Consider the following 14142-nt stretch of genomic DNA (forward strand, 5'->3'; position numbering starts at 1 on the left):
AGGGATGTGTGTTTGAGGATGACAGTGATTACTCCACTCTTGGAGCAGATTCAAGAGGCTCAGGTTGAGGCTATGAAGGAAGAGCACCAGAAGAGTGAGCGCATAGTGGGTCAGGTGACTTCTATCGATTATGATACCCGAGGTTTATTAACTCTCCATCGGAGGGCGTGTCTTCCTTATTGGGGTGGTGCGCGTCAGGTTTTGATGGAGGAGTCGCACAAGTCGAGGTTCTCTATCCATCTTGGAGCAACAAAGATGTTTAGAGATCTTCGTCCTGATTATTGGTGGCCTGTATGAAGTGGGATGCAACTTGATATGTAGAGGTGCTTGACTTGCACGAAAGTCAAGATCGAACATCAACGACCTCATGGTAAGATGCAACCGTTAGACATTCCCATTTGGAAATAAGAAGAGATTACCATGGATTTCATCACGAAGTTGCCTCAGATAGCGCGCGCGGAGTGGATTTGATTTGAGTCATCAGGGATCGATTAACCAAGATCGCGTATTTCATTCTGATTCAGGAAAGTATCTCTACAGAGAAGTTGGCCGACATATACATTAGGGAGGTGGTGGCACGACACGGGGTGCCGTTTTCTGTGGTTTCAGTCAGGGATGTCTGGTTTACTTCCAGTTTTTAGAAGAGGTTTCACGAGGAGTTGGATACTCGTCTGCACTTTAGCAAAACTTTCCACCTGTAGACGGACGGATAGAGTGAGTGGACTATCCAGATCATGGAGGATATGCTTCGGGCTTATGTATTGGATTTCGGTGGGAGTTGGGATATGTATCTTCCTTTGGCAGAGTTTTCGTATAGCAACAATTATCACACCAACATCTATCGACCTTCTTTTGAGATGATCTATGGGAGGAAGTGTAGGACCCCGATATGCTGGGGTAAGGTCGGTCAGCGAGTCATGAGGAGTACCGAAGTGGTACTCAAGACTACCGAGTTGATTCATCAGGTTCGGGGTAGACTTCAGACAACATAGAGTCGGCAGAAGAGCTATGCCGACAAACGCCGATCAGACCTAGAGTTCCAGGTTGGGGATATGGTTCTCCTAAAAGTGTCACCTTGGAAAGGTGTCATCTGATTCAAGAAGAGGGTCAAGTTGGACCCCATGTACATCGGTCCTTTCAGAGTTTTGGCCCGGGTGGTTCGGGTTGCTTATCGCTTGGATCTTGCCGAGGAGCTTAGTCAGATCCATAACACGTTTCACGTCTCTCAGCTACAAAATGTTTGGTTGATGATTCCATAGTGGTTCCATTAGAGGATATTCAAGTGGATGATCACTTGAATTATATCGAGAGACTGGTGGCGATCCTTGACCGGAAGATGAAAACCTTAAGGAACAAGGTTTTTGAGTTGGTGAAAGTGCAGTGGCAGCACCGTAAGGGTTCAGAATGGACGTGAGAGCCTAAGGACGTGATGAGGTAGCATTACCTAGAGCTATTTGCAGCAGCAGACTTCGAGGGCGAAGTCTGATTCGAGTGAGGGAGAATTGTAACATTCACAATTTTTAGGTATGTTCATTTTAACCCTTAATTGAAAATTATTTTCACTTTGGTCCCTAGCCGAGTACGTTGGGCGTACATGACAGTACACTAAGCGTATGCTAAGCAGGGGCAAACCCTAATTTTTAGGGTTTGTTCCATATTTAAACAACTTATGTTGCCTTGGGAGCATCTTATGGCCAGCCTCCACTTCTCCAAGCCCTAAGAACGAAACCCTAATCTTCATTGAGTGTTTGTGAGGCTTTGTGTGATTTTTGTGGTGTTTTTGTGCCCTTGAGGGAAGTGAAGCTTGGTGGTAAAGCTTTGGTGGACTTGGATCTTGAAGATCCAGGATGTTCATCAACTTTGCAATCTATTTGAGGTATAAAGCTCCTAACTTGATGGTTCCTTATGCTAGATCTAGTTTAGGGGTTTATTTGTGCATTTTTGGGTCCTTTAAGCCATGCTTGAGAGAATGGGCTACTCCAGAAGATTGAAATGTTAGATATTAGCTTATCTGAGGTCCCTTGTTCATAAAAATTCATCCTTGATGTCTTATTTTGACCCATGCATGATTTAGGGCTCTTAATATAGGTCTTAATGGTCAAAATTGAGTGTTGGGTCCTTTTGAGCCACGCAAAGGCTCCAAGTTAAGAACTTTATGGATTAGGACATTCATTTAGTCTTGGATCTGAAATTTGGATGCTAGAATGCAAGTATTAAGCACTTAAGGAAAAAGTGCTTAATAGGCGCATATGTTGGGCGTACTAAAGAGTACGATGCGCGTACATAATTAAAATGAAATTTTTGGTCTTAATTTTTAGGACATTACAATCATCACCAACATACTTATAATTCTATGGTTCCACGTACATAACCGGTTGTTGCACTACGTTTACATTTTTAGCAACACTATGATAATGAGGTATACTTGGAGTTATAAAAGTACCTATTGGGTTGTTGTTCCATTTTCCACTTGATATTTTTTCCGCATATGCTTTTCCACTATCGACGAATTCGTTAGCACCATCACTTTCTTTAACCACCACATACACATACATAAACACATATTTACATCCAACCGCATTGATAACATTGATCAACTTTTTAATATCACGATCATCAACAATAACACAATAATACAGCTCCTCAAGATGTTGGTAAGAAAGACTAACTTTTGATTCGTCTGGAATACCAATCTTACTTTTCACTAAATAAACAAATTCACTAAATGTAGTGGTCTCATAAACTTCCACACCATAATAAAACATTCATGGCATATAATCCGGTGGCCATACATATGATAGTTGAGAACCAACAAACAGTCATCTCTTGTCAGTAATAAGCAAGACAAAATATTTAGTGGAACTCATAATATGATTTTTGAGAGAAAAAAAAGAACACTTACTTTTATTCTCCAAAAAACACTTTCTTTTTATATATACTAGTAAAAATGTGTACGATATAGTAGTCAAAACCAATATGAAATAGTAGTCAACTTCAACTAAAAAGCAGTCAACACCTATTTTTTTTTTGGCCAAATTGTAGCCAAGGGGGGAAACCGTAGGTTTCAAACCATCAACTACGGTTTTGTTTTTCATGTTCATACAAATATCAAACCGGAGTTTGGTTAGGGAAACCGTAGGTTTCAAGCCCTTAACTACGATTTTGTTTTTCATGTTCATACAGATACAAGCTGTAGTTTTGTTGAGAGTATACCGTAGGTGAGTAAATCACCTACAATTTTGTCAAAAAAAAAAGATTTTCTTTTATAATGCAAGCCGAAACCGTAGACTTTTCCCAAAACCGCAAGCGTCTATGATGGGCTACATTTTTGTTGGCTAATTTTGGCTAGTAATAAATTTTTGGGTATTACGTGGAAAGTTATTAAGAAATATGGTTAGATTTGTTATTTTCTTTTGTTACAATCATATTGACTAATCTCTTAAGACCGTCCTCAATTATACCCGCACTCTCCAAAGAATTAATTTACATTTTTATAATTTAAAACAAGAATAGAAAAAAATAATGAAATACTTTTAAATGTGTTTTGGTTTAATTTTTAAGGGCTAATAACTTAAAAGGGTAACATATTTTTTGATTTTTACAAATTTGGTCACTGAGTTTTTTTTCGTCCACATTTACCCTTTTAACTTGTTAAATTGTACACATTCAGTCCTTATGATCGGTTACTCCAAGTTAGCCGGGAAAAATGACTTAATAGGGTAATATATTTCTCATTTTGTACACATTTAGTCATTAATAGTTTTGTACATATTTAATCCTTAATATTTTTTTTGTTTCAAAATAAGTCATTTTTGTTTTCGTACTCATTCAGTACTTATGAATGATTTCTTTAGGTTTTTCTCACGACATCTTACGTGGGACAATCATTGATGAGGTGTTTGGGGCTGTTGATGCTTATGTCCATCGCAATCTCGACAGCTTGGTTGCATAGGTCCTGTGCTTTGACTTAGATCTTGTATTTTGAACGTCGTAATTTCTTCATACGATATCGAATTTTAACGATCTTTATATCCATGTGTTCATTTTTTGAGTCTATTACAACTTTCGTTAAGATTATTCCCTTTAAAATGTAATATATTTTTACTTACAGTTTTATAAAAAAACATCCATACATGCCTTTGTAAAAAACGTATAAATATAAAGATCGTAAGTAAAAGTATATTTCTTTTTAACGGGAGTAATCTAAATGAAAGTTGTAGTAGACTAAAATACGAATGTATGAATATAAAAATCGTTAAAATACGAGATTGTATGAAGAAATTATGATATTCGAAACATATGATCTAAGCAACCAAGTAGTTGAGATCGCAATGGACATAAGTATCAAAAGCCCCAAACACCTCATTCATAAATGCTGAATGAGTACAAAAACAAAAATGACTTACAGTATTTTGCAACAAAAAAAATATTAATGACAAAATATATACAAAAATATTAAGGACTAAATGTGTATACAAAGTGAGACATATATTATCCTATTAAGTCATTTTTATCGACTAACCTAGAGTAGCTGGTCACAAGGATTGAGTATGTACAATTTAACAAGTTGAAGGGGTAAATATGAACGAAAAAATGATCAAATTTATAAAAATCAAAAATATATTATCCTTTTAAGTCATTATCTTCATTTTAAACAAACAAAATAAAATAATGAAATACTTTAATGTGTTTTGGATGGGATGGGTCGTGGGGTTACTTTAAATGGAAGTTTTTGGCTCTTATGGATGCCCCAACTTTTCCTTTCCCAAATTTCTACTTTCTTTTTAGTCAAGAAATCTAAACAAAAGATTTCAATGCCTTCTTAAAAAAAATTAAAACAAAAACCAAGTTTGTCTAATCTCAACCATACGTATAACGGTGTGTGGAATTGGGTTAGTTTACCATCTAATTAGACTTATTGTGGTTACAAGTGCGTACAAGCATTGGGTTAGTTCACCATCTAGTTAGACTTATTGTGGTTACAAGTGCGTATAAGCAACAGGAAAACATTTATGTTGGTGGATAATGGGTGTTTATATGGATTTTGATGGGAAAATGACTTACGAGGGTAACTACCTTTTATCAGTATTCACATATTAGCAACTTCTTTTTTGTACATAATAAAACAACTAACTTGTTTTAACCGTTTAAATTACACCAATATTACCGGCTAATACTTGTTTTAACCGGTAACTCAAAGGGAAAATGACTTAGGAGGGTAACTACCTCTTATCTGTGTTCACATATTGACAATTTCTTGTTTTTTGTACATAAGAAAACAACTAACTTGTTTTAACTGTGTAACATCCCAAAAATTATGACCAAAAATTTCGTTTTTAATTTAATACTAAAACCATAATTGTCAAGCCATTAATTGAATACTCCGGCATAGGGCCCCGCCTGGCATCGAATCCCGCTCGGTATACATATCTGTCTCTCTTAGGCCCCGCCCGCTAAACACATACAATCATATAACATGCTAACACATAAAGAAACATAATCTACTGTATCCCTGTCCTAAGAAACATACTCTGCTAATAATGAGATACAAAACATCGTCCGTACTCAGCTAGTGATGAGATACGGGACCTCGCCCACACTCACCTCTTTACCAGGCACATACAAGTATCACACAAACAACAAGTATAATCTAACATGCAAACATTCATCGGGCACCCGCCCGACATTAGACCTTGGTCTGGAATAACATACTAGCATACAATGTCTAGGGCTAACCCCCGGGTCTTCCTACTCATAGACTACATGGGCTGTTATTGTGGCCTTAGACTCATTCACACAGTGAGGAGAATCACCTTACACTGCTGAAGCCCTGGCTGGAACTAGCTGAGTACGGACGAAGTTCCGTATCTCATTATTAGCAGAGTATGTTTCTTAGGACAGGGATACAGTAGAATATATTTCTTTATGTGTTAGCATGTTATATGATTGTATGTGTTTAGCGGGCGGGGCCCGGAGATAGGCCGGGCCTAAGAGAGACAGATTTGTATACCGAGCGGGGCCTGATGCCGGACGAGGCCCGATGCCAGGCGGGGCCTGATGCCGGGCGAGGCCCGATGTCGGAGTATTAAATTAAAGGTTTGACAATTATGGTTTTAGTATTAAATTAAAAATGAAATTTTTGGTCATGATTTTTGGGTTGTTACGCAGTTAAAACAAGTTAGTTGATTTCTTATGTACAAAAAATAAGAAGTTGTCAATATGTGAACACGGATAAGATGTAGTTACCCTCCTAAGTCATTTTCCCTTTGAGTTACCGGTTAAAATAGATATTAACCGGTAATATTGGTGTAATTTAAACAGTTAAAACAAATTAATTGCTTTATTATGTACAAAAAAAAAGAAGTTGCCAATATGTGAACACGGATAAGAGGTAGTTACCCTCCTAAGTCATTTTCCCGGATTTTGATGGATGGTATTAGGCCTAGACGGTGGGCAATATAGGGTCGTTCTTTTCAAGGGAGCAAACTCGATAATAATTGATCGCTCGTTTCGTTAAATTCCAAATCAAAAAGTGTATGAGAGCGACCATAAAGCGGAAAACTGAACAAATTTCAAATTATAATGGTTTTTTAAAAAGTACAAAGATTATCTCGTTAAAGTTGGTGTTTATTTATTTATTTTCAAGGTGTGGAACCATGAATATTATTACCACAAACGGAAGAATATTTTTCTTGTTAAAGTTGATGTTTTTATAAAAAGTTCAATGTTTTAATTTCTAGGGCATCCTCGATGCATTAAACTCCATAGAGTTTAATGGATTGACACATCATTTTTTTTATATTACATACAACTCTATAATTTTTTTCTAAAATGCATTAAACTCTAAATTACAAAAGCTAATTTGTAGTATATGTTTAAGAATTAAAAACTTTCATTTTTTCCATTGAAGAGTTTAATGGTCATTGAGCTCCAAATCCATTGAATGCCAACGTGACATCTCACAGTGCTAGAGTTTAATCCACTGTATGACAAATAAACTTGCTACCTCATTCAACTTTTCCATTAAACTTACCGTTATGGATACTCTTAGATCACAAAAAAGTTTTTCTATTTCAAACTATAACAGCTTCATGAAATTCAAAGTTTTATGTAATAGTGTTAAAAGAAAACTCTTAGCGGTTCAGCCAAATGTGACTTTACCCAACAGTAGAAAGCGCCATCAATAAATAGGTTAAAAGTTCTTAGTCCCGTTTAGAACAAAATATGTTATTTACGTATTATGATTTAAGGAGTTGATACAACTATGATTGTAATATTGCTACTTTTATAGTTATTGTATATACCGAATACTAAATATTCTAATTTACGCAACGTGCTTTCGCTAGGTGTACATACAAATATACAATACAGTTCAGTAGCAACAAAGATTGTTTTTATTAATAAAATAATAACAAAAGCCCAAAGGCCCAGGACAAAATTATCTGCCAGTAGGCCCAGTTCCAAAACTAGCTCCTATTCACAAATCACCCCCTTATCTTTTGAGTACTTTAAAAATAGGTCCTTCTCATAAAACTCCTACACGACCTCATCAGCCATCATGCACTCCAAATGTTCCCGGAAAACTTCCAACATGCCGGAAAACCTCACTATTCCGACCACACTACCGTCTTCTTCAACCACCCACACGTACCCAACACGGTGTGCGGTTGCCTGAATCATCACCGCCACCAAGGAGCTTCGTGGGTGGCAGACGATAGCCTCCGCCCTCCTCATTATCCTGGCGGAGTACCTGCCTGACCTATTGTACCTCCCGGACCTTGTGGTTGTCGGAGACGACGTCGATTCCTCGTCGGAGGAGGAACTGTTGCTACAGTATGGAATTCCGGAGGAGTAAATAGCAAACTCCTCGAGCATTCCGTTCAGATTCTTCTCTTTCAGCCTTGCTTCCACCACCTTGATTATATCCTCAGGCGGGCCACCGCAGTCGATGTATGCCATAAGGTCGCCGGCGGATAGTGTGGTTATAGCAGCTGCAACCATTTCGTCACAGTAAGCGAGGGTGGAAGGTGATATTTCGCCGATTAACACACCTTCGTCGTTGATGACAGCAACCGAAGTTTGGTTGGCAAGAGAGGTTGAAATGGCGTCCACCGCCTCCGAAGCCGGCGAATGGTAATTGACTGTGAGGATCTCCGTCGTGATTATACCAAGTGACTCGATGGAATTCGCGGCGGTTGGAGAAAATAAACCGATTGAGCTAAGAAGGAACCAGATCACGTCTTCTTGCGTCAGCCAACAGTACTCACGGCCACCGGTGTGCGTTGTCGGAGCAATTGACGGATATTGCCGGAGTTGTTTTCTTTTAAAGTGATTAGACGTACTCTTTATCGGCACTATTAGATTCTGTACACCTTGAATAATTAGATCAATGGCTTCCATCAAACTGTAAAACAACAAGCAAATATCAAATTAAAAAGCAACATAAAAATTGAAACTTTATGAAGGATTCATCAATACCTCGCCGAGGGTTCGACGTGTCTGACGACGCCGCCGGGAACATGTGAGAGCAAAACAGAAACGGAGGACATGAGTGCCGAAGAAGGAGACAAGAGGTTGTCTTCTTTACAGAGGTAGCAGATGATATCAACCATGCAGATTTTTCCGACGCAGCGGCAGTCATTGATAATGATTTCATCGGCTACGGAGTGGTGGTGGTCGCATGTCCAGATACTGATATGGGTATCCTCGGAGGTTTGAAGGGCGGTTAGGGCGTCGCCGATGGTGGCGGAGATGGAGAGGGAGGTGAGCGGCGGCTTGCCGAGGCAAAGATCGGAAACCTCATGTGCCAACAACTGAGCTGCCATACACAGACTGGGCGGAGTGAGAGGTGGCGGTGTTTGTATGTGTGCGTGTACGACGGTGGCGGTATTGATATGGCGGAGGTGGTGTATATATAGCCGGCAGAAATTCTAAAGGTCACGTGACTCGTGTTTCTACCCACATTTTTGTTATCATGTAATTTGTAGCTTTTATATAAATCTAATTTTATTAATTATAAACGTTTTAAAGATCCATACTGGGTTGTATCTAAAATGTTTTATTTTCTAGTATATAATATAATTAATATATCAAGAATGGGCCTATGTAATTCAGTGAATACTGCCATACTGGTTGGTTGAACCCAAAATAAAAGAATTTACAATTGTATATGTATAAGTAAATGATAATCACCATAAAAATTATCATGTAAATGGTAAAAGTCAAATATTTGTACACTTTACCAATAATATGAAAGAAATTAAATCAAGAAGTGTTGATTTTAATGTTTTAAATGAAGAAAACTGAATTCAGTACAGCTTGATTGTGGGTAATTTCAAAAAATTAAAAACTAACGACCCTACATCTGGGATTAGTGGATGAAAACATTAAATATATATATATATATATATATATATATATATATATATATATATATATATATATATATATATATATATATATATATATATATATATATATATATATATATATATATATATAGTTATAGCTCATAGATTTAATTTTTTATAGATGTTATTGGTTTTCTAATTTTCTTCCTTCAGATTTTATTCTATTAACCAAACACATTTTATTTTAAGAACATAATGATATTTTGCGCTATAAGTAGTTTGTTTAAATATGCATTGAAGTTGTAGATTCTCGTAATTTTCAATTAACAAGTCCAATTTTCTTATGTAAAAGCCCCAAAAGCTTGAGCAAAATGTTGCAAATGGCTTTTTTGGTCAAAACAAAGTAGTTTGCAATAAGTCACAGAGTATCGATAAAACAAACTCCGATATAGACTAATTGATCAAATGTTTTCGTCCATTTTATTTGAGCTCCCTTGGAGACAAGATGCCAATTAAAGTGGATGAAAACTTATGAGTGGTTGTGGGATCTAGATTTGGTTTCATCGACTAATCATTTTATTAATATTAATTTGCTCGCTTGATATTGGTGGTTGTCCTACTAAATAGAACAAATAGAAGTCATTAAGCCAATTAAAATTACCATATTAGAGCACAGTGGTTTTTAATCGCATTTTGACCAAGCTTAACTTAGAAGCTAAGGGTGTTGATCTTGGTAGAACTATTTGTCCATGTGATGGAAGCCTATTGGTTGATATGCATAATTACACCCAAATCTTAACACGCCCAAACTATTATTAGTGTTCTGCGATTGACCTCTGAAATTTATTTTGAAATGAGTTTACGTGAGCTGCTCAAATGATACAACTTACCAATTTTTTTTATAGAACTATTTGTCCGCTTTGTAACCAAGTTTCTTGATCACCCTTTTGTTGATTGGGAAGTGGCAACTTCTCTATGGTGTTTAGTAGCTAGGTGGTGGAATATTCAAATCACATCTTTCCTTTTGAAAAAAGATCGGATTTATTGGGTAGATCATATTCTGATACCATTGTCTAAAAGGAAATGTTTTCATGCGGGCGGTGGTTTTTCACTATGTTTTGGTCTATTTGGTTGTTTCTCAACGCTTCTATTAAAGCACAAATCCAACTTATTTTTATTCAGTTGTTTTGAATACTTATAACTAGATTTCGAATGGACGTCCTCCTAAAAGAATTGATCGAATAGGATGGCTTAAAGTTCCATGTTAAAAGTTTTAAGAAAAGTATAGACAACAAGTTTGGTTATTTTGTCAATTATCCAAACTATAAGAGATTGGTTTTTACTAAATTGCAAAAATGATCCTTATGTTTAGTCAAAATATATCACTTTGATCCAAAAAGTTTTAGATTAGAACCACCGGTCCAAAATGAAAATTTTATTACGGTCTTAGTCTATTTTTTTTTAAAATACTTAAAATGATAATTATGCATTTATTTTTATCCTTTATCCTTTTTCTTTTTCATTTATGTATTTATAAGAAAATCAAAATAAAAATCTTACCCCACCCTTACTATCCTACTACACCCATTGTCTCTTTAACAAAATTTTCTTCTCCATCTCTCTATCTCCTTTTATCACCACCTCAACTACCTATCCGAAAAAACAGAACGTTGGCACAACCACCACTTGCCGGATAATCAGAACACCACCACCTACCGTAAATTTAGAATGTGACCACCTTCACCGGCGCTTTCATTTCACGTTAAGACGAACTTTTGAGAGAAAGGGAAAGGTGGAGAGAGATAGAGAGATAAAGGCATCGTCGTCGGATCTAGAACGCCACCACCTAGCTTCTCCAACATCGCCTACCACAAACCATAAGTCGTCCCCGCTACTAGGATTTTCAGATTCGCTGCCAATTTTGTTTGAAGATTTTGACATGGATATAGAACATCAGTGTTGTTCCAGATCTAAAAGGTCGTTGTCATCGTTGCATATCTGGAATGTCGTCGGTGAGATCTCCAACATCTCTGTTGTCATTGCCCTTCATTTTCTACGGTAGTGGAATCTCTAGATCTATAACACCCCGAATCCTGGATGAGAAATTAAGAGTTATAATGCACTTTGAAGGACCTACTCAACGAGTTGGTTGGTACCGACTCGTCGTGTAGGGGCTGAGCTTGCCACGCGGGTTATGAAGCCTACTCGTCGAGTCGAAGGGTTGTACTCGACGAGTTGAGTCTGTATTAAGAAAACCCTAATTTTAGGGATTGCACCTTATTTAAAGGCTCTTAAGCCCTCATTTCCGCCTCCCTGACCATTTAGACATGTTGAGAGGAACCTTAGACGAGCTGTAGTCATTGTGAAAGAGAGAAAGGCTAAAGATCTTGTGTTCAAGTGCATTTTTAGAAGAGGGTTGAAGAGCAAGAAGGTTTGGAACGAGAAGAAGCTTTGGATCTAGTGTTCTTTCGGTGCTAGCTTTCAATTGGAGGTAAAAAGCTATCTCGTTGATCATTCCTTTTGTTAGTTCTATTTCTAGAGAGTTTTAGGGCTTTATCCCATCCATCTTTTGGTTTGGAGTTGTTGAGCTGGTCATGGAAGTTGAGACTACAGATCTGAGCTATATGAGTCCCTATGAGCCTAAAATCCGAGCTTTATCTAGCTTTGGGAAAGTTTTCAAGCACAAAGACCTTTTTGGAGCTTGTTTTGGCATCTTGAGCCCTATATGCCATGCATGAACGTAAAGGTTGCATCTTTACGTGATGATTCAACCTTAGGAGGCTAGATCCATAGTATGAGACCTTATTCCTGTACAAATCGTCTGAATGAGGAAATAGACTGAATAGACTCGGCGAGTTGGTGAGCCGACTCAACGAGTCAGTTAGGGTTTACCCGATGGTTTGGACGCGCGACAGACTCAGCGAGTTGATGAGACAACTCGACGAGTTGAGAGGGTTTTACCCGTCTTTGGATTCAGAGTGGAATCGATGAGTTGATGAGACAACTCGACGAGTAGGTAGGGTTTTTCCTTATCTTTTGGACGTTGCATGGACCCGACGAGTTGGCTAGCAACTCAGCGAGTAGAGCCGGGTTTTCGCGATTTACTGAGTTCTGAGGGACTCGACGAGTTGATGAGCTGTACTCGGCGAGTTAAGTTAACATGGACTATTGACTTAGGTGTGGACTTCCGTTGACTTTTAGAGTTGGATCGGTTTTGACTGTTAACTCCAGTTGACTTTAGGGTTTTGGTCAACTGTGGATGTTGGAGGCCACGGAGGGGTGGAGATTTGACCAGCAGCTCGAGGTGCAGGATACTTTTCTTTACTCTGTGAGGTGATTCTTCTCACTATACTTACCTTGAGTGGTAATTTTGTGTGACCGGAGGGTCTTATGTGTTTATATTGAGTGTTGTGATATCATGCATTATGTCTTTGTGATTTATGCAGTATGTTGTTATGTGCTTCTATTGAGTTAGGACCGAAGGGTCCAACCCGAGTTATGAGACCGAGGGTCCTCACCGAGATACCAGGATTGGCGGGTCCAACCCGAGCTGTGAGACCGGAGGGTCTTCACTGAGACACATGACCAGAGGGTCCTTATCGAGACACAACCATGAGAGGCTAACTATTTGTGTATGGTATTTTGGGGAACTCACTAAGCTTCGTGTTTACCGTGTTGTGTGATATGTGTTTCAGGCACTTTTCAGGATCTCGGAAAGGCGTCGACTAGATGGAGTTATGTTTTGAGGATCCTGGATTTTTATTTAACGATTATGGATATGTGTTTTGATAATTTGATACTTTGGGGTTTTTGTGAAACGTGTTAATGAGAATTATGAGATTTTAAAAATGAAAAATTTGTTGAAAATTTACGGTGTTACAAGATCTATAGGAAAACAACAACGAGATACAAAATCGACTTTATCTCGCTCCTTATCTAGCAGTGTTGAAATGTGGTGGTGGCGTTCATATTTTCTGGCGGTGGGCATTCTACTTGAAGATATATATATATATATATATATATATATATATATATATATATATATATATATATATATATATATATATATATATATATATAGAGAGAGAGAGAGAGAGAAGGGGAGTTGGGGAGGGAATGAGGGTGGGATAGGGTTATATTTTTTTTTTTTTGTAATTTTTAATTAGAAAAATATAAAATTAATAAAAAGATGAAAAACAAAAATACCGAGGACAAATTTGTCATTTTAGATATTTTCAAAACACTTTGGATAAAACCGCAACAAAAAACTTATTTTGGACCAATGATATTAGTATAAATTTTTTTGGACCAAAGTAGCAACTTTTGTCTAAACAGGATGATAATTTTTTGCAATTTAGTATTGTTTTTTATTTAATAGGCTTTTATGGATTAAGCATTTAATTTGGATCATTATATCCTATTGTTACTTTTTATTTAACCTAATAAATTGAATGGTTAAGCTTAAAAAACACCACTTAATGTATTAAAACATCAAATCTTTATCTATTTGTATTTTTTTCCTTTCAAATACTCCCCGGTGAAATTTTATACATATTGTTAAAATTAATAAGTATTATGAAAATTGTTTGTAGGAATATAAAAATGAGAACCCACACCACCTGGATGGTCCATGACGAACCCGATCAGTGACTCGTCACATTATAGGCAAATCATAGAGCAGTAACAATATTTAGTGTGTTAAGGTTTGAACCATCGACTTTCTTTATAAATTACACACCTCAAATCCATTAGATTTCGATTGTGGGAGCAAAATGGTCATTTCATCTCACTT

At 37.2% G+C, this 14142-nt stretch overlaps 1 protein-coding gene across 1 annotated transcript; it reads right to left on the bottom strand.

Annotated features, from left to right (window-relative positions):
- Positions 1-7378: 7378 nt before the first annotated feature.
- LOC111907119 (CBS domain-containing protein CBSX5) lies at positions 7379-8881 on the bottom strand. Its single transcript, XM_052765180.1, has 2 exons — positions 8479-8881; positions 7379-8404 (listed from the first exon to the last, which is right to left on the bottom strand). Exons 1-2 carry the CDS (start codon positions 8823-8825, stop codon positions 7537-7539), a joined length of 1215 nt encoding a protein of 404 aa, XP_052621140.1. The 5' UTR covers positions 8826-8881; the 3' UTR covers positions 7379-7536.
- Positions 8882-14142: the final 5261 nt, after the last annotated feature.

Source organism: Lactuca sativa, chromosome 7, assembly GCF_002870075.4.
Source record: "Lactuca sativa cultivar Salinas chromosome 7, Lsat_Salinas_v11, whole genome shotgun sequence".
NCBI classification, from domain to species: Eukaryota; Viridiplantae; Streptophyta; class Magnoliopsida; order Asterales; family Asteraceae; genus Lactuca; species Lactuca sativa.